This window comes from Melanostigma gelatinosum, assembly GCF_949748355.1.
Source record: "Melanostigma gelatinosum genome assembly, chromosome: 4".
NCBI classification, from domain to species: domain Eukaryota; kingdom Metazoa; phylum Chordata; class Actinopteri; order Perciformes; family Zoarcidae; genus Melanostigma; species Melanostigma gelatinosum.
The window spans coordinates 20,671,337-20,690,689 of record NC_136637.1 but is presented as its reverse complement, the minus strand read 5'-3'; the positions used below and the strand labels follow the sequence as shown (position 1 = coordinate 20,690,689).

The window sequence follows — 19,353 nt, the reverse complement described above, 5'->3', positions numbered from 1 at the left end:
GTTGCACTACTCACAGGTGGCTCTTCATCCCCAGCATATTTGAGACGCTCCTTCAGTCGGAGTGTAGAGTTTCTCATCCGCTCAATCTCCTCCTGCTGCTTCAGCAACAGCTGCCTCTCCTTCCTGGCTGCTTTGTTGGCTTCCTGAAGTCGCTTAATCTCAGCCTGGGAACAGCAGTACAGTGGGAGAAAAAGCTGGTTAGTCACTTTAGTTAACTGTCACTTGACGTCACTTATATTTCCGCCCCCCCCCATGTACCTGTTCCTGCTGTAGTTTCATCAGAAGGCCCCTCTGTTTCTTCCTGATGGGGGGCATTTTGTCATCCTCGCCCTTGTCCCTCAGCCTCTTTTTCTGGTGCTCTAGCCAGGCCAGCTCAGTTCTGGTCTTCTCTTTGACAGCTTTCTGCCGTAGATGCAGCAGAGAGCTCTGGTGCTGCAGTCTTACCTCCTCGTCCTTCATGTACTGACGCACCATGTCCATGGTGAACTGGGAAAAGCTGTCCTGTCCGCCAGAAAAGGCCATGTTTGCATCCTGAGACTGCAGGAGAACAGGGATGAAAAAGATAGGATAGAATTGATTGACAGAAAAGTTTAAAGGAGATTAAAAGGGGGGCAAAGGCAAACAAGAGAAGTAAAGTGACACAACCCGCATGCTTAACGAGGAACATCCAGGCAAAAACCCACCTTCTATTATCAATCTCTGACTCTTAAGGATATATACTGGCAAATGTTTGTAGACTACACTGCTCTCACCTTGAAGATATTGTGTGCCCCTAAAACCAATGTTGCGTTGTGATTGGCTCCGTCGTCCTCTGATTCCACATGGTGGCGGGACTTCTTCTCCATAGTTCCACGGCGGTGCGCCTCAGATGGCAGCAGAGAGCGGAAGGAGCGCTCCTCTATCTCATCCTCTGTCATGGACTCATCAAATTTGAGGGAGTTCTCTGTGGCCACTGACGTACTGTCTCCTGGAGGGTCAAAAATAAGACAAGATAACATTTTTAGGTGCCTTGTGTACACACAGTTTTGGCTTCAATACGGATTAAATAAGGTTTTAACAGTGGAGGTGACATTTATATAACAGCAGTCCCTGACAGTTAAGTGAATACGAGGGAAATACTGGTGTGTAAAAAGCATGTTAACTTTCAACGAATAGCCGTGCTTGCCATCCAATACCTTTCTCGTCCACTGCAGAGGGGATGCTGTCGCTGCAGAGGGAGTCATTTGCTGCCGTTAGAACTTCCTCCTCTATGGAGCTGCTGCCTGGTTCCCTCTCTTCAGCTCCTCCCTTCCTCCATTGCCCCTCCACTGCTTCTTTTTTCGACCGTTCTCTGTGCTCTGGCGAGGCATGCGACGGGCTATGTTGACTGCTAGAGTCGCCTCCACTGGGAAAGAGGCAAAGGACAGATTTAGCGTCATTAGGTTTTTCTTCCCCAAATCGAATGGAAATCAGAGTAACTAGTGCTACGAAAGAGGCCTAAGTTGTACCTGAGGTTTGGTCTTCTGAAGGACAGAGAATCGGAGCGACTGGGGCTGTTCAGCGAAGACAACGGTTCTTCTGGCCTGGTCTTTCTGCTTGACACCTCACTAGGGAAGCTGGAAGAGAGCACGCAGAAGAGACCCAAACATTTAGAACAGATACTAAATTCAAAATGGAAGGCAGTATGCAATGTATAATTAAAAATAGGTGTTTTTAGGTCACCTGTCCGAGTCATTTTTGTCCTTTCGCTGCTTTGAATAGGAGCTCTGCTGTTCTTCCCGCTCCATGGAGGAATCAGAAACATCAGCGGAGACAACCAAAGCTCTTGTTATCTGCGCCTGTGCCAATTCTGTCATCTGACAGACAAGAACACAATGCACAAATCAAATGATTGATTTGATGAGTCTTACGCTGGATATTACCCTTTCCTCCTCTGCATGCATTGTTATCTCTTTACTGAAACTCAACAATCAATCGGCTTTTGTTACAAAATGAAGACACGGGCTGTTTTCCAGGCAGGGCATTGCTAACCTCTTTGATGTGTCGGGCAGTGTCGGCTGTGTACCGCGCTGCCTCAGCCTGTTGAGTCATCAACTTGGTAGTTGCGTCCTGGAGGCCCTCCAAGGTCTCCTTTTGATTTGCCGCCAAGTTCTCCTGCAGTTCAATATGAGCCTGGACAAAAAAACAAGCACGGACATCATGCACAGAAAAAAGCACACATGCCTTAGAAATCAGAAGGGGAGGAGGCAAACACTAAAGCTATCATTTACAAATGCATACATACTGTGTGAGTAAACTAACTGATGGACTGTGTGTGAGTGTGTGTTGTACCCTGGCCACTCTCTGCCGGTTTTCCTCCAGCTGGAGCTGTGTCTCCAGGGCTTCCCTTTCAGCCTTGATCTTCAGCTCATAGAGGTCACGCGCGTGGCATTGCTGCCTGGCCTGCAGGGTCAGAGTTCAGAGAGCAGGTCAATACAGTGCATCAATACAGACATTAGTCAGGTAGTAAGTCACTTAAATGTATAGAGCCCCAAAAAAACAAAACACTTACAGTATTTATCATGTAAATGTGATCCAGCAACAAATAATTTAAGTCCCCGATAAATTTAATTGGGAATTATTTAACGGTGTAATTTCCATTTGTATTGTACATGACAGATGTTACAACTTACGGCAAAGCTGAGAGTGTGTGCTGTCTTGCAATCATCAAAAATATTAAGCTTCATAAACATTGTTTAACATAAACACAACTGTTGATATCTTAACACTTTAAACACTGCTAAATACACAGCGGAGCTTCTTTGAAGAACGTATATCTACAGTTTTGTTACTCTTGCTTCACCTTAAGCATCTGGACCAATGACACGCTCTCCTGCTGCGCCACGGCCACACCCATCACCCTCTCCACGTCTCCCAGCTGTCGGACAGACTCCTCGATGGACTCCAGGTACTGGAGCTCTGCCGCCATACGCTGCTGCAAGACAGCAGGCGAATACTGCAGTTCGCCTGAGAAAAAAAAGAAGAGCGGAGAGGGTGAGATTAATCATCTGTTGGTGGAGCGGGTCAGACCTTTTCTGTCTTCATCGCTACAGTTGTGACTTCAGCTAAAGGAACATTCAGTCTTGAAGTTCTGCTTCACATAACGTCTGCTGTTCATCATAATAATATGAGTTTTATCTACCTGTGGTCTTGGGCTCGGCTCTACCACTGCGAGCTGTGGCGCCTGTGTTTGGATTATTTGCCCCCAGAGAGGCACTTCTCACAGGCTCACCGGGAGAGGCTGCTTCCGGAGGAGAACCAGGGTATGGAGAGCCAGACGGAGAAGCCTGTTTGGGCCTGGCTGCTGGAGACTTCTTACTGTCAAGACCCAAACTACAAATATAATAAGAAAGAAAAAAAGCTCAGGTAAGTAAGTAGATCAAATACTGAAAACACAACATGTCTTCGAAAGTGGATGTTTGTAGACTTAAATATATGACTTTTCAAGATGTTTTAAAGCCACAGAGATTCAGAAAAACAACGTTTTGTTTAATTCCAAAATAGTTTTTTAATTCATATGCAGGAAAAAAAAAGGATGCTGCAGGATTTGCAGAGTGGGTTAACCAAATGATAAAGAAAGAGCCCCTCATGCTGCAAACCCTTGAGCTGACTGAGGCAGCATACCCCTGCTGTGAGAGGCCCAGACTATGAATGGCTATATTGTGCTGCTCAGACTATCAGATGCCAAGGATGATGACTAAAGAGATCAGGATACACTTTACTTCCCCAATAAGGATAGCAGGCTGTGGCACCTTTATTTTTTCAAGGATAACAATCGAGTCATATATTATAACAGAAACAGGTATGAATGCAATCTGCCAAAAGCTTACAAAGCTCATTGAGATCTACAGTGATACTTGTGCCGTTACTAAAGAAATGAAAACACACTAAGTCACCACCAAAGTTAACCAACAACCTTCCTTGCAAATGGTGCTATAAGGGGAATCTGCCACCTGGGTTTTGGAGAGATCAAATGTCACGACTGCGTGCTGAGATTACATTTTAAAAAACCCTCTCTCCTTTCCTTTGGCTGCAGGCCCGAGCTGTGGTGAAGCTGGCTGAGCCGACAAACCACCCTGCAGGCCCCTTAAACAAAATAGCCAGTGTTTTCTGTCTTTGGTTGAAATGCAGCTCCCTCTGGTTCCTGGGCACTAAATAGCTGCTTAAACCCTCAGGACAGCAAGCCACAGGCTGTTTAGACTGGCAGCCTCAACTAGGGCTCTCCAAGTGTAGTTAAGTGATTAGTCATGCCCAGATGAATTAGCCTCTGTGTGATACAGTATATGTCATGTGGAGGATTCTGAATGGTCGGAACAGCAACAATTGAGATGAGCCAGTGTTTGAAATTATATTTCAGTTCAGCAGAAATACAGCGTGGCCTAACAGGCTAATTTTAATATTAATTTGTATCCAGTGAAAACAAAAGTTCCAGGAAATAAAGAAATACAATCATCCTGTGACCCTAAAAGAAACACCTATAACCTACCATGTACAGGACAGCATAGAAATATCCCAATGTAAGCCAATAGCACCACTGATCTTCCCACAAAGCAGTGTTCCACTGAAGGTTACAGAAAACCAAGAGGGAAGGAACTACCAGAGACAACTGGATGTGTGGGCAATTCAAACACTGATGCATCTTCAAATTAACATCTTAGAGACGCTTTGACTGAAAAACGCTCACATTGGAAGCTTGCAGGTGGAAAGTTTTACAGCATTAGACTAAGCCTAAAGTAGCAAACCTCCCCTTTAATGTAGTCAGACGAAGACTGTTACCTTTGTTGAGAAAGCCCTGAAGTTTCCCCTATAGTGTCATTAGAGGGTACACTCCTGGTCTGGCTGTGGGCGGAGCTTTTGTCTGAGCCCCTCTTCCTGGAGTCAGAGGATAAGGCCTCTGAGGGAGGTGAGCAGGAGCTCCTCTGCTCTTCTACCAGAGTGCCATCACTCTGGTAGTCTGATGCTGTGCCTGCAGAGGATTGGAGTAATTCTATTGTGCAGCAGACGGATTTGTAAACTACAAAAAAATTGCATTAAACCACAGAGACCATTTCCTGTATTTCCTTTTTAATAGAAATTTAAAAAAATAGGTGTCCAAGATATTATTCAAAAATGTATATTCTCACCTCTTTTTCTGGCAGAGTGCTTGGAGAAGGGTGAGGAGCCAGATGTTGAACCAGAGGAAGGATGCGGCGAGTGTATAGACGAGTGAAAGGGTGAATGTTGGGAATTGATGCCTCCTGTACTTTTGTCATACGGAGACCTCCTCATCAGCTCCTCAAAATGGCTGTTCACACTGACAGTGAGGGGAGAAAGAAGTATGACCAATCACTTGTAAATAAAACTCCAGGTCTGTGTCACAAAACAAAAATGATGTCTAGTGAACATGTGATAAACAGCAGAGTTGATCTGTCTGAGAGTGAATGAACCGGTTTCTCCTCATTCTAAGAAACCTGTCAGGAGAAATCTCTGAACTCCAGAATGCAGAGGGGGATTTCTGTCTGAAAGGGCTGCATGAGCTTTCCATTTGTGTGACATGAATGCCATCCAGTGGTCACTTTAAAAACTTCTTCTGGTTTTTCTTTTTCTTACCTGCGAGAATTGGAGCCTCTCTTCAAGTGGCCACTGGCTCCGCTGCTATGCGACGACACAAAATCATCTTCATAGACGGCTGCGTCTACGGGACCATTTGCAGAGTGTAACGAATGGGCAGAGGGAGAGTTCCTCTCACTCACTACAGGACAAGGTGGAGAACAGACAAGAGGAGAAATATTTTATGATCTTGATTTTGACTGTCAGTTGTGCTGTGATAAACATCTGTGTAGCTCTTATGGTTACATATCTTGAAGAAGTTTACCCATAAATACTCAGTAACAACAACGTTCTCACCATTTCTCATCAGACAAGACACACATTTATGAAAAGACTCTTATTTGTGAACTAACCTGTAACATGGCCATGAAGATTCTTAGTGAAAATGTTGATTACACTCAGAGGGCTTCCTTTGTTCAGCTCCTCCCAGGCTGCTTTGCTACCGTCATGCTGTGCAACGGGTGAGCTGAGGACCGAGCACTTCGCTGCCTCTCTCTGGAACTCTGACAACCACTGGTAATCCCTTCTTTGACCCGCGCAGTAGTCTGCCGCCTTCAGGCGATCTGCCGATTTAGGTACACGATTGTCGGAGGGGTGCGGAGGGCTTGTCTCATCCTCAGAAAAACTCCCTTCACTCAGAAGAGGACCCTCGCTGATGGAACCGGCACTTGAGTCGTGGAGCTCTGTCCGATTCTTCTCATCCATCAATCCACACCCGGTCCTCTCTACCTTGTCCAGGCCGTTGACCAGCCTCCTCCTTTCATGTGTGTAAATGTTGAGAGTTGGCCCTGTCACAGCCGCAGCAGTTGTTTGTGGATTCGTCAAATTGCCGTGTGTGCCTTTATTTTCTTTTTGTCCCCTGAGGGCGTGCAGATTGCCTGTTCCCGGTAGAGCCGTGCCATTGTATGAACTATGACCTGTGCTAGTCAAAATCCTCTGGATCCTCAAGGCTACGTCATCATTTTCTGGGGCAGCCCTTTCTGCCCAGCATCCATCATCAAGGTTAGCTTGAGAGGGTCTCATAGTATCCACGTCCATTGACGTTTCAAGACCATAGTTGATGCCCTCCCCGGCAAGCTTCCGTGCCTCACTCTCTATGCGGCTGGAGAGGGATGCGGCTGTGGCCTTGAGGGCCTCGATGCGGGACACCTTGGACCGCGACCTGTTGAGCGGTGTTGTGGCTGGCCGCTGGGTGTGCTGGAGGTCTCTAGCTGCCACCGCGGTCTCCAGCCTGAGAAGGTGAGAGAGGAGATGATCACCAAAAGGGGCTAAGCCACTGCTGCTGGGACCAGTCGTAGGTAGACCAGCTGGGCTCAGACGGTCAGGCTGAAGCAGAGAGGCAAATCCAATATCCAGATCAGTCCTGCAATGGGGAGAGCAACAACGGATGGAGAAGTTAAAGGGAGTGAGAAATAGAGATGCAAACAGCTTGCTTTAAAACTGTGTTCAAAGTAAACCATTCTGGGTATTTGGGGTATTGTAAAAGCAACTTTTACTTGACATTTGTGTCTGCTCTCACTCGCAAAAACACATTCATGTACTACAGCAAAAATATTTTTGCGAATTTAGTTTGAATGATATGCAAATGTTAATGGTACGGAGCATAATGAACAGGACGGAGCATAGACTGTAACTAGACTTTAAATGACAATAACTATAATCATTGAATACACACAGAGAAAGATTATTATTTTATCTGTTTCAAAAGGTAAAACCATTACCACGCAATCATCTTTATTTCCAGTCAATTATCTGAGAAGATCTTTTAATGCCTCTGAAATAGGAGCACTGACTGTAAAAGCCAACCACCTGGGAACAAACACTTTCTCTGTTTGGTGCAGTCAGATGATTCCCTAGAATTCCCTGCCCACACATTGGGCCTCATGCAACAACCACTTGCATGAGTATAAATAAAGTGGCTTTTAAGAGTTTCACCACCGCATTCACTTTCTCCTATTTTGAATTTTGGCTTAGGTACCAAAACAATTTACAAGTGGGTCAGACCCATCATAAGGATTAAGGACCATTATTTCCAGTAGACATCAGAATGTGTGTACTGTTGTACTGCTTAGTTTGCCATTTGTCATTGTCAACAAATCGTAGTGTTTGTTATTCTGGAGCGTGATGGAGTTGAGCAGGCAGATTTGTGTGTGCATGCATGTGTGTGTGTGTGTGTACCTGGATAATGGAGGAGGTGGCCAGTCATTCAAAGACCTATCGCTGCTCGAGGGACTCTGCGGTGCCTCTAGTCTTTTGTTCTCTTTGTCAGACTCTCCTGAGGGCTGGTACATCGGTCTCTGTGGCAGAACATGTGTGAACACGCATGTCAAAACATCTTTTTTTAATCATATATTTTCATTAATTAACATCAATTAGTTACTCATTCTACCCAATACAGCTTCCATATATACATACGGTAACCATGTGTCATGCATATGTACAATACCATTTGACTAGAAGGAGCAGCAGGTTGCGTCTGTGTCGCCTCCTCGTCCAGCTGCGCCTCCTCCAGAAGCAGTTTGTTGTAGGTCTCCTGTAGTCGCTTTTGTACGGGGGCCACAGGCGCCTCGCTGTGAAGGGCCACTGTTTTAGCCGCTTCTTTTTGCTTCCTGTAGAGGTCCTGCAGTCTCTGGTTTCTACTCTCCGCCTCGTCCCTCAGTGCCCTCTTCTCTTCTGCTCGTCGCCTCTTTCTCTCCTCTTGTTGCCTGGAGATGTATTGGCGAACGGTGTCTGCATCATAGTGCCGTTTTTTCTGCCCAGTGTCCGCAGTCTCTGACTGGTGTGCAGTGGGGCTGGCGCTGCGGCAGCCTCTTGGGTAGCTTCCTGTTGCCACCGTATTTCCCCAAACAGAGACTGAAGCCCTTGTTCGTGACCCCGATCCCCTCCTCCCTCTCGTACCGCTGCTCCCTCCCCGGGTCCTTTGCCGGGACCTCTCCTCCCTCTCAGCTGCTTTACACTCCAGCTGGAGGTCATCAAGTATCCCCTGGATGTCTGCTGACAACAGGTCCGTGCTTACACCCACTGGCGCCTTCTGCCGACCTGCAGATGAGGGTGTAGATGTGGTCGTGGAGTGGCTTTTGGATTGAAATCCACGACGAGGACTTTCTGTGCTGTTCGGGCGAAGCTGTGGGTTTGATTCTGAGCGTGGGCCTGAGCTGGAGCGGTGACGGGAAGCTGGTGGACACAGGGCAAAACATTTACCAACACAAGCACACACTTTCTAAATACCGGTAGTTCAATGCTATGCTAAGCCTTTGAAGCGGACGCTGGTTTGATGGAACAGCGAACATTTAGAATTTGCTTTTTTAAACTAGCAGTAGGCTATACAATCCTTTTAACTGTTTTCCTGTTTATTTATGATTAATATGTTCAATAAACAGGTTTTTGCAGCTTATAATACACTGGATGTTCAAACAAGTGACTGTTAAAAAAGCTAGACACATACTAGATGAGGCTTGCCGTGGCAACTCTAATCTGGGCCAAATTGAAAAATCCCATCTAGATTCTAAGTATCTAATCCTGACAGGTTTTTTTTCAGAACATGGCTGCAGTCAGCCTCTCCCTGCTCTGTAGTCTCTGGAAATCAGGCCATGTCTAATTGTGCAGCCAACCAGAACAGCCAGTCAATCTATATTCCTTCCGGTCAATGGTACCCTGTAGCGTTGGGACTATGAGGGAGTGTCTGAGGCTGTGTGACCAGTAGCAGCCAAAGACTTTATTTATTCATAGGCAAGTGTTTCAGTCTGTGAGTCCCAGACATGCAAAACCTCTATAAAAGGCTACAGATATGTATTTTACAACATCTTCCAAGTACATGGTAATAACAACGAGCACAGACGTGTGTGTTTAATTTTAGAGGTGAAAGTTCAATAGCAACGTGGGAAAACAGATAAAAGTTAAATGAAGACACAAGATATCTGAAAGAAAGAAGAGAGGGAAGGTTGACGAGTAAAAGAGTAACAAGTAATTCACACTTGGTGATCAAGTCTTGTCCTACATGCCACTCAACTTAAATAATGCAGAGAAGACATTTTTGATGTCAAGTTGACACATTTTGAGTGGCTCTTTCAAGCCAATCACCTTTTCTATCCATGTTCTTTCTACATCTTGACCCGCTGGTTAGTGACAGTACGTCAAGCCGAGCGAGACCCGACTGTGTAAGTAAGCTGGGTTGGCTGCTGGTCTCAAGAATTGGCCTAACATAAGATAGGTCTGTAGCGGTACGTATAGAAGGGTAGAGTACAGGTCACCATGTCCCACCTGTTCTGCTCAGTCTGTCAGCTGGCTGGGATCTGTCCTCCTCCCTGGGCAGCCTGGGAACTGGACCAAGTACCATCTTTACCAGCTTTTGGCCCTCCCGCCACGACGCAGGGCTAATCGCTACAATGACATGCCAGGAGAGAGCACTGTAATTCAATATGGTTCATGTTGACCTCATGGAACATGACTGCATGCGTTTGCACATATGTCGGCATGTCACCGCCGGAGCAAGTCGCCAGAAAATAAATATACACAAAGATTAGAGAACAATGAGTGTGTGTAGGATTGCATTTGTGGTGATCAGGAGTGTTGGGAAATTACATTTTCAAAAGCAGCAATGTCTCTTTACATGGGCTAATCTCTAGAGCTCTTTTCACTGTGACTGTATTCTACAGGAGTGCAGTTCCTGGTAATGAAGTTGTGCATCCACCAACTAAGCAGCTGTTTGTAACTGGGCGGATGAGCAACTGAACCTGGCCACAGACTTCAGAGGGCTATTTATAGTGTTGTTCCAGCACCAACGAGAGAACAGCCAGACTTTAGAGACAGCACAAAAGTTGGAATAAACTCAAGTAGACACCAGGCCCAGAGTGAACAAGAGCTAGAGAATAGGAGAGGTACATTTTACAACCAGCTTCCAGGATATCCACATTACCTTTTTTGGTACTGTACTGTGGTCTACACAGACTCAGAGATAAAGATATCTAGCAATCATGTTTACGTGTGTGCCTTTGGAAGCATCTTTGTGAATGGGCTATCCAAGGTCTGCTATGCCCAGTATACAGCAGTATGTGGCTATGATTCCTCTATGTGGGAGTCTGTGCTACACAAACTGCATTTCACACTTTATTATTTATTGATTAAGAGTCTTAACACTGCTTTAGAAGCCAGCAATCTCAAGAACACACACAGGCCGTGTAGATGGAAAGAAAACACACAATACTGTAGTTTGAACACTGGCTTCTACCGTCTATTGAATTTACAACATTATCACACCAATTACATTCAAATAAATAAAAAAATAATAATTAATAATAAATAATTAATTATTGTTAAATGAGCTTGAATGTAAACAAAGTTAGCACTTGATAAGACTGTATCACTCTCATTGTCTCACAGACACTAGAGCAGCACAGCCAGTTGAGAAAAGCCTTCTAAGCACACCGATAATTCAACATTTGAGGCTCCTGGTTTTGGTCCATATGTACCGACCCATAATAACATTCAGCCAGATTGTTCCACATATTTAGCTTTCCTGCTGTCACTAATGGAAAATAACTCAAAGGGTGTGTTGGCCCCCGGACATAAAAGAGGATTATTATACCTGGTTTTGCATTAAGGTCAGAGGAAGGGGCCGATCTGTGGACCTTCCTGACAGGTTTGGGAGGCGTCCTCTCTTTGGACTTGTCTGTTCTCGGTTCCCTCTGCTGCCGATGTCTTGATCTGGTGCGCTCTGTGCACAGAAGACAAAAGCAAAGAATAAGCAACACAAACTGACAAAAATCTCGAAGCTAAAAAGCTGTCAGTTGGCTGAAAAACAAACCCAAAAATCTCTGATGTTATAAACCAAAGACCATGAGCCTAAATCCTGTTTGTTTATGCAACACTCCTTTGTGGAAAATAGCCGATACATTATATTTTTTTTGCGCTTCTGAGAGCTCAATACATTTTCATGCCATGCATTCATCTGCAATCATTAGCTTGCTAGGAATCTGTTCGTGTCCTATGCTTACCAGCAAACTGTTGTGACAGATCTCTGTATATCTCTCTGCTGAGGTTATGGAACTCTTCCTCCTTCCAAACTCTCCCATCGGGAGTCCGGATCTTTGTCTCAGTGCTGTTGAAACCTGGGAGTGTAAAGGATTGAAGACGTAAGCTGTAGCATCCTGTGTCCTACTATAAAGTTATAATTTGTATTGCTCAAACATTAAACTATTTACATATCATTATGTCTTAATTTGTTAGAACAAAAGGTCAAACAAACGAGAACATTTTAAGTTTGGGAGATATCCTACGCTGATTGTACCTTTGTATTTCGGTGCAGGCGGTGCAGCTGCTACTTTCCGTATTTTGACTGTGGACATGTTGCCAGTACCAGCATTGTTACTCCCCACAGCTGCCATACTGGGCTGTTCCAAATAACCCAGCAGCTTCTCTCTCTCTGCAGACTCCTCCAGATGTTGCCTCTGCCTTCGAATACGCTCTTTGAGCTTCTCCAGCTTATCATCCGGCTGATGTCGCCTTAGGTTCTCCAGCCGCTGGGAAGCTGAGCCTGGGCTGGTGGAGGGAGTGCTCTCCCTTCGGGGTGTGGAGCCAGGGGCTGGAGCTAGACATGGGTTTGACTCTTGGCTATCCATACCAAGTTGTGCTTTTGCAGGGATTTCCTCCTCAGCCTCCTCCCATGCAGGGACTCGGACACCCGTGAGATGCGACTGGTTTCCAATAGTCCTCAGGGTGTCCAGGGCTGGCTGGTCATTGAGGTAGCGGACATCTGTGCTCTCCAGAGCCGAAGAGTGTGTGCTTTCAAGGTCCCCGTCTGTCTGTTTATCCCTAGTGTCTCTCTGGTAGACCAGCTGGCTAAGCAGAGGGTCTGAGGGGGGTGGAGAGGATGGCTGCGAAGATCCTGGCACTGAGTGCAGGCTGTAGGCCTCCAGCTGAGAGGAGGGATGTGGTGGAGGGGTGGCCTCTCTGGACACAAACCAGATTACATGGGATCAGGAAGGGGATCAAGATTTACTCTTAATTTACCACTCACTGAGTATACAGAAGAGAACATGTATGGGTGGTGAAAGGGTATCGAAGTTCAATGATGAACACCATTTAAAACTTATAAACAGAATGAAAAAAAAGTGGAATTTTGAAATTATGAAACACTTCCAGTAGTTTTTGTATTCTGCCAACTCTTGAAAAGATATTCACATTTGAACTCCAGTAATGCTGTGCAAATACCAGAGGTTGTATCGTATTACTACAAACAGAAGAGCCCTGAGCTACTGAAGTACCTGTGAGACATTTAGCAATGAGCTATTCAGAGGAGATGTCAACAACATATGGTCTCTGAATGTAAGTCTTGAAGAGCAGAGCGTTGGGGGACTGCCTGTTATTTAGGTGAAAGAGCTCTCCTGATGTATTAAGTTGAAACAATGAGCTGATGCAATAACTACAATGAAAACATCACAGCCCAGTTGAGGAATAAACACCATCTTCACTCTATAGAGCGCCAACACACTATATAGTATGAATAGATTAGTATCATCTAAATACCGTGTTTTTGATAAGTGTGTTTTAGAATGAATGTGCAATAAAGGCTTTATGCTTTTAGGTATAGTTTTAGAGTTTGTTTATTGTAAAAGATTTAAAAATTGATTAGATCGGTGCTTGAAAGCATCAACCACAGATATCCAGTCTAGAGTAACTCACCTGGAGAGAAGAGGCTAAGGGTGTTTCATACATGCTTTTTGATGCAGTTTTTGTACCTGTAGGAGGCTAGCGGCTCCCTGAACTCCACGCTGTTGTTTCTGCGGACATTGCTGTCCTGGGTGGCATTTCTCAGCGGGCTGCGTGAGCTGCTCTTTTCTGGACTCTGCTGACTTCGCCCCCTGCGCTTTGAGGACCCTCCATGCTCATCAGCTCGTTGACCATCTGTGAAAGAGACAGCGATGTTAAAATAGTTAGAGTTTGAGTGTAGAATTGAACTGGTGATGATGACATTTTGAAAGAACGCACCCCTGCAGTGAACCGTCCTGGAGGATTTCTTCTTGGGAGGGTCCATGACAGAGTCCAGGAGAACCCCTGTCCCTGGAACTGCCTCTAGACGGTTTTCTATATGCCGCAACTACAGAGGGAGAAACATGTCAGACTCCTTGGGTTATGTGATGATGAAAGAGAATCATCTTCATCATCATTATCTGTTGCAGACTGTGTTCCATAACTTTTATGAAATAGAAAATAGTTTTTGAGTAGCTGACAAACAAAGTAATTCAGCAGAAAACTGTTCAAGGTGTACTTACAGCAGCTTTGGACTGGGACAAACTTTTCCATGCAGTTGTCAGCTCTGACGAAGAGGAAGAGAATGAAAATCCATTTTGATCGGTGATAAGAGAACCATTTGCTATGTAAACAACTCATATGACAGGTCTCAATAATGCATTTTAAATAAAGTGCTTGTGAGAATACAACAACAATACAACTGAACTTCAATCATTTACACACCTGTGCCATTATGGTGATCTGTAAGCTGCTGAGCAGAGCTTTTCAGAGACACATCAGTCCTCCTGCTGCTCCTCATCTCTCTCATTCACCTGAAGCCAAGATTAGACGGAGGCCAATCATGAAAACCAATATTGAACAAAGGTAAATGTGACATGAATCAACTCTTTTACTGCATACAATATACACAGTCTGAAAACAAAGCCAGTTACAATTCAGCAAGCAGGCAGGTAAAACAATTTTTTTTAACTGACACCAAAAACAAGGAGTAGCATATAGAACCAAAATACATCAAGCACTTTTAAACAAGACAATGACTGACAGAAACAAACCTTGGTGACAACTGTCGAGATGGGGCGCCATGCCAAGCATGTGAACCAAGTCAAATTTGTGGAGCCTAATTAGTTACACGTGTAACACTATTATGTCAGCTTGTTGACAGCAGACTAATGTCAGCCTGCCATTTAAAACCAGTTCTACAACAGCACATACCTCTAAAAGGTTTCCATGTTGGAAGGTAGGCAGAACTAAAGTTTGTCACACGTCAGCCATACAATGTTTACTCAAAGCACCCGTTAAGCTGGAGTACAGGTGTCTGGTCCTACGCAGGTACTACTCTCTTAAAGTCATTGACACAATTATATTTAATTGTTTTGTTTTCTCTTCCTGAGGCAACAGTCTACCAATTTGTTGACAACTTTGCCACTTTAATCAGTTAACTGCACCATGGATTACGAAGCAAATCCAGCCTAGATCCTTAGTTCGTGGGTGTTTTTCACACCCTTTGAGTCATGAATAGTTCTTCAGAAGTCATGGCTTTTATTCATAACAACCACGTGACACGGCCCTCAGACGATCAGGAAGAAAACTTAAACTATGTCAGTGATGACCGTGACTCAAATGAATGGTGTAATTGTGTATTTTCTGTGATGTGAATTTAGGTGGGACTGAATCCTCAACTTAAGGTTGAATAGACAACAGCAGCTAAATCTATGTACCGTACATCTGTAAACGGTAATAAATTCATCGAACTAACATTTTCAGGTTGTCCTCTTGCCTATGGAGCTAAACTGATGTTAGCTACTTTGGGCAAAAGTTGTCACTGAAAAGTGCACACGCTAGCATTACATGAAACACTTCCCTCAAAGCTCAGTTAACGACTAGTAATTCAAGTTAACGCTTGTGAGATAAACTTACTACCACCCAAAAAGTCTAAAGTCACAAGCTTCAGCACCATATACTGGTCCTGTATTGCTGTCGGAGAGAATTCATCCAATTCAGCCATTTAGGGTGAATAAAGTGTATTGCTTTGACATTTAAAACTCGTCAGAGGGAAGTTGAACCCATCAGCACAATAATAAACTATGTCGGGTGAACTTTGGGTGAGCCAAAATACAATTCCCCAACTGGAGTGCATGTGATGGCCATATTTTCTTCTTCGCTTACCGACTGAAGTGTTGCTCCGCAGTATCGGCTCACTGCTGAAACCTATGGCTGGACGCTACACTACCAAAACACACACGTAGGGACATTAACCGTTGCAATATAGCTTCCGACCACTAATGTCATGACTGTGCACGAGGAGGAAATGACGAGGAAGAAATGACGTGCCATCTTTGACTTTACATAGTTTGTATCGACTTTAACTTTAATCACTCCATTGTCGTCAGCTGTGTTGGTATTACTTTGTATTCACATGACATCGCCTTTTTGAACCAGGGATAAGTCGCTGAGCACGTTACCTTCAATTTAGAGGCTTTATATTTTCTACAACAATGTGTAAAACACCCGAGAGCCTGAAATAAGTGGGTTCACACTGATCTAAACTATTCAAACGCTGTCGCTGGTGTTGACGACAGCACTGTTATCGTTGCATATTATAATCTATGTCAATACTAAATTATACCGCAGGTAATGGCCATCTAGCTCCTCACGTAACAGTGTAAAAATGAGTCAACGCTACGAATAAAACACCTTGTCCGGGAATTACTCACTCGTAGACTCAGACAACACAATCTATCATTAATCTAAATACTTTCCGGGGTGAACTAACAGCCATGGTATTACTGTTTTTTAAATCCAAATTATTATTAAAACAACGTGAACTTCACGAAAATCATTTTTTTTTGTTATCTAGCACAATCGTTGACTATCCAAAAATGATTTCTGCGACTCATTCTACCATCTGACTTCAAGATTACTTATTTCTAAATGTTTTCGGTCCAGGTAATAGTCGGAGCCGCTAACTCGAGAGAGTTGACGTGAATGCGAGCTGACAGGAAAGTCATGAATTAACTTAGCTGACCACCTCTTCGGAGAAACATAAAACACACCTTTAGGGAAACAATCCGACGTCTAGATGTCCACATTCATGCTGACGTCCCAATGATAAGGAAATCCTTACTTCTCCGGACTTCTTCCTCAGTTTCGTCCAGCTGTCTGTTTGCTAACGTTAGCGCTAGCCAGCTAACGTTAGCAAACCAATGTTAGCTAGTAGTTGTGCCAACTAAGCTAGCAACTTTTTCTAGCGACATGCACCCATCGTTGTTGTCTCAGTGTTTGTCGGGGCAACCAAATATCCAGGTCATCTGTGATATTCCAAGAGATAAATGTCGCTACCCGCCTCTGAGGTTGCCTTTCCCGGGTTACTATGTTGATGTTTCTCAACAGTGAAAACTGGGTATCCAAGACGGGTAGGTGACTGAGACCGAACTATCGCGAGATTTAGACCGCGTCAAACGCTCGGAAAGCCCCACCTAGTGCGCGCGCGCACACACACAGTCAGACCGTAAAATCACCATAAATACATGATAATAATACAAAAGCTTCACTGTCCATATCTAGCTGTGAATATATAAAAGGGGGTTAATGTAGGCTATTTTTTCCTCAATGTCTTTACATCTATATTATACAAAGTAGTTAAATGTTTAATGTCTATAGTTTCTCTGTTCTACTTTGTTGTCTTTAATATCCTTGTTTTTATATTTTTCTTGTTTATTTGTATATTCCATGAATATACGTTGAGAGCAATGTGTAAACCGGAGTCAAATTCCAATAAAGCTCTGATTGTGATATTTTCAGAAGTGAACTAAAGAAGCCAGGGGATACTAAACGGTTCAAATGATTACGCCAAACAAATAAGAACATAATAGATTATTATAATAGAATGACATTGGCATCATATTGTCTAAAGTTAGACTTGTTTGCATATTGTAGAGTTTCTTCTTTTTTTTAACCGTGAAACTGAAAAGAATCAGATCCATAGAGTAAAACACGTAGTAAGGGCAGCAAAAGACATGCTAGGCTATTTTTTACAACTTATATGCATTTAGTGCCACCGAGCGGCCTGAGTGTGTATCACATGCAGAGGCACACTACTGCATCGAGTCGCCTTGAACGTTACACTCATTCACAAAACTAAAGAATTACCATAGCCCACTAACCCCGAGTCCAGTTCATTTGAGTGATTTTTCATCACAAGCTTATTGCTTAATTTTTTACATTTGACAGATTTTTATTGGGGCTCGAGTTCTCTTATGCTGGTCCCTATGGCAACAAATGGAGTGCACATTGTAAAAACAAAAGGGGTGAAATAGTTTGCTGATAGGATCTGAGCCCACTGTTTAACAGTCGAGTCGTAAACTGCAGTGCAGCCTGTCATAACCATGAAGCCATAAGTTGCAGGTTTCCAGGTTATGGCTGCTTGTTGGAGCACGCAGATGTCAACAAGTAGGTTACCTGTAGCTTACTTTGCTGTTTACGAGCACACACTCAGAGCTGAGTGTTTTTTTGCAGAGGTTGTGTTTGTGTACCACCCAGAGAATCAGGGTGCAGAAATCCATAAAGAGGAATTCCTTCAGTCTTTATTGATAATACCGATCATTGAAATAGAATGACTGTAACGCTAACTTGAAACACAACAGTCTGCAGTTTTGCCGACATTAAAACACGTTTTTTCATACAACAAATCAACAGAGATTGTTTTTTTATTCTATTAAATGTTTTTGAGAATCCTGTGTCTAACAAACTGTGGAGTGCAGATATACTTCTTTTCTGAAAAGTATTTTTTCCCCCTAATTGTTCAACCCTTAAGCTGCCTTTCAACTCCACTGTATACTTAATAAGCCTGTACAACATGACTAAATCAGTAATGTGCAAAGACAGTGACCGAGCACAGAGCTTCACATTTACCAGTGAAACAGGCTGAGACAGGAGACTGAGTCATGAAACTCCTGCTAATACAAGAAGATCAAATCTTCATAATCAGTGTGTTGCTCCGAGTGACAGAGCAGGTGTCAGAATAAGGGCCACGTAGAGGCAGACTTGAATTAGGTTCTGCAAATTACTGAGACCGAGACCAGATAATGATAAAAACATTCACCGGCTGGTGAAGACATCTCTTCCTTGCTCTATCTCAGATGTTGGGGAAGGCAGCGATCGTTACCTCGAGGAGGGAGGAATTAATTAAAGATGAGAAAATCAAGACTACATTTGCTCCAATTAATTAAAAGGAAGCATGTGTCTGACAAGTTGTTGATGAGGTTTAAGATAGTAAACTGCCGCTATTTGCTCCTGAAATCCATCGATCATCTCCGCTGTTTGTCTCTATGACCATGGGACTTTATCAAATGTTATGTATTATTTTATTATCTTCTGGAAAAAAGGCTCGTAGGGAAATACTTAGATAAACAAATCCATCAGAAGCAGAATAACAGCCTGTTTTCTCAAGTCATGGGAGGTTGACACTAAAGGAAGAGGCAGTTTGAATAATCAATGTTTGGATGACAGGCTGCTGGAGGCTAACACTGTGTTGCCAGTCGACTTCATCACTTCACAATCTTTCTTTTTCCTGAAGTGGAGCCTTACAATTGCAGTCATGCAACCTCCGACAACACCCAGTTATACCGTTCAGTGGTTCAATAGACAGGTGATCAGCTTTGTTCTAGAATTGATCAAATGATTGAGTGCAAATGGCTCAGTCCTGCTTCTCCGGAGTGACTTGTTAATTATTTCATCACATTAACATTTGTCAGCTCCCACCCCCAATCCAGTTTGGATGTATTTTCTCCTTATTGTTTTTTGTTAACCTTTTCTTGTCAAGTGCTCAGATTGTCCTGCTTGAATAACACCACTCCTGTCTCTCAAATTGCAAAATGTTTTTCATGGTGTATAAACTAGTGCCTCTGTTCAGCAATCAAACGGAACCTGACGGCACGTCTTGAACTGAAACAAGCTGTATGTTTCTTGTGCATATTCACAATGCTGAATAGTTGTGAT

At 43.8% G+C, this 19,353-nt stretch overlaps 1 protein-coding gene across 1 annotated transcript in view; it reads right to left on the bottom strand.

Annotated features, from left to right (window-relative positions):
* The window catches only part of cep350 (centrosomal protein 350), a 30,367-nt gene extending 13,730 nt beyond the window's left edge, over positions 1 to 16,637 (bottom strand). Inside the window, exons 1-25 of the mRNA XM_079267664.1 lie at positions 16,410 to 16,637; positions 14,080 to 14,168; positions 13,878 to 13,921; positions 13,594 to 13,702; positions 13,344 to 13,509; positions 11,894 to 12,555; positions 11,601 to 11,714; positions 11,192 to 11,320; positions 9,868 to 9,987; positions 8,054 to 8,781; positions 7,786 to 7,904; positions 5,961 to 6,970; positions 5,608 to 5,749; positions 5,142 to 5,311; positions 4,795 to 4,984; positions 3,161 to 3,351; positions 2,822 to 2,985; positions 2,311 to 2,421; positions 2,011 to 2,151; positions 1,702 to 1,835; positions 1,488 to 1,595; positions 1,176 to 1,384; positions 753 to 967; positions 259 to 537; positions 15 to 164 (exon numbers count right to left, since the gene is read on the bottom strand). Of these exons, the coding sequence (XP_079123790.1) occupies positions 15 to 164; positions 259 to 537; positions 753 to 967; positions 1,176 to 1,384; positions 1,488 to 1,595; positions 1,702 to 1,835; positions 2,011 to 2,151; positions 2,311 to 2,421; positions 2,822 to 2,985; positions 3,161 to 3,351; positions 4,795 to 4,984; positions 5,142 to 5,311; positions 5,608 to 5,749; positions 5,961 to 6,970; positions 7,786 to 7,904; positions 8,054 to 8,781; positions 9,868 to 9,987; positions 11,192 to 11,320; positions 11,601 to 11,714; positions 11,894 to 12,555; positions 13,344 to 13,509; positions 13,594 to 13,702; positions 13,878 to 13,921; positions 14,080 to 14,164 (5,490 nt within the window). The 5' untranslated portion in view covers positions 14,165 to 14,168; positions 16,410 to 16,637. The remainder of the gene's footprint in view (positions 1 to 14; positions 165 to 258; positions 538 to 752; positions 968 to 1,175; positions 1,385 to 1,487; positions 1,596 to 1,701; positions 1,836 to 2,010; positions 2,152 to 2,310; positions 2,422 to 2,821; positions 2,986 to 3,160; positions 3,352 to 4,794; positions 4,985 to 5,141; positions 5,312 to 5,607; positions 5,750 to 5,960; positions 6,971 to 7,785; positions 7,905 to 8,053; positions 8,782 to 9,867; positions 9,988 to 11,191; positions 11,321 to 11,600; positions 11,715 to 11,893; positions 12,556 to 13,343; positions 13,510 to 13,593; positions 13,703 to 13,877; positions 13,922 to 14,079; positions 14,169 to 16,409) is intronic.
* Between the last annotated feature and the right edge of the window lie 2,716 nt (positions 16,638 to 19,353).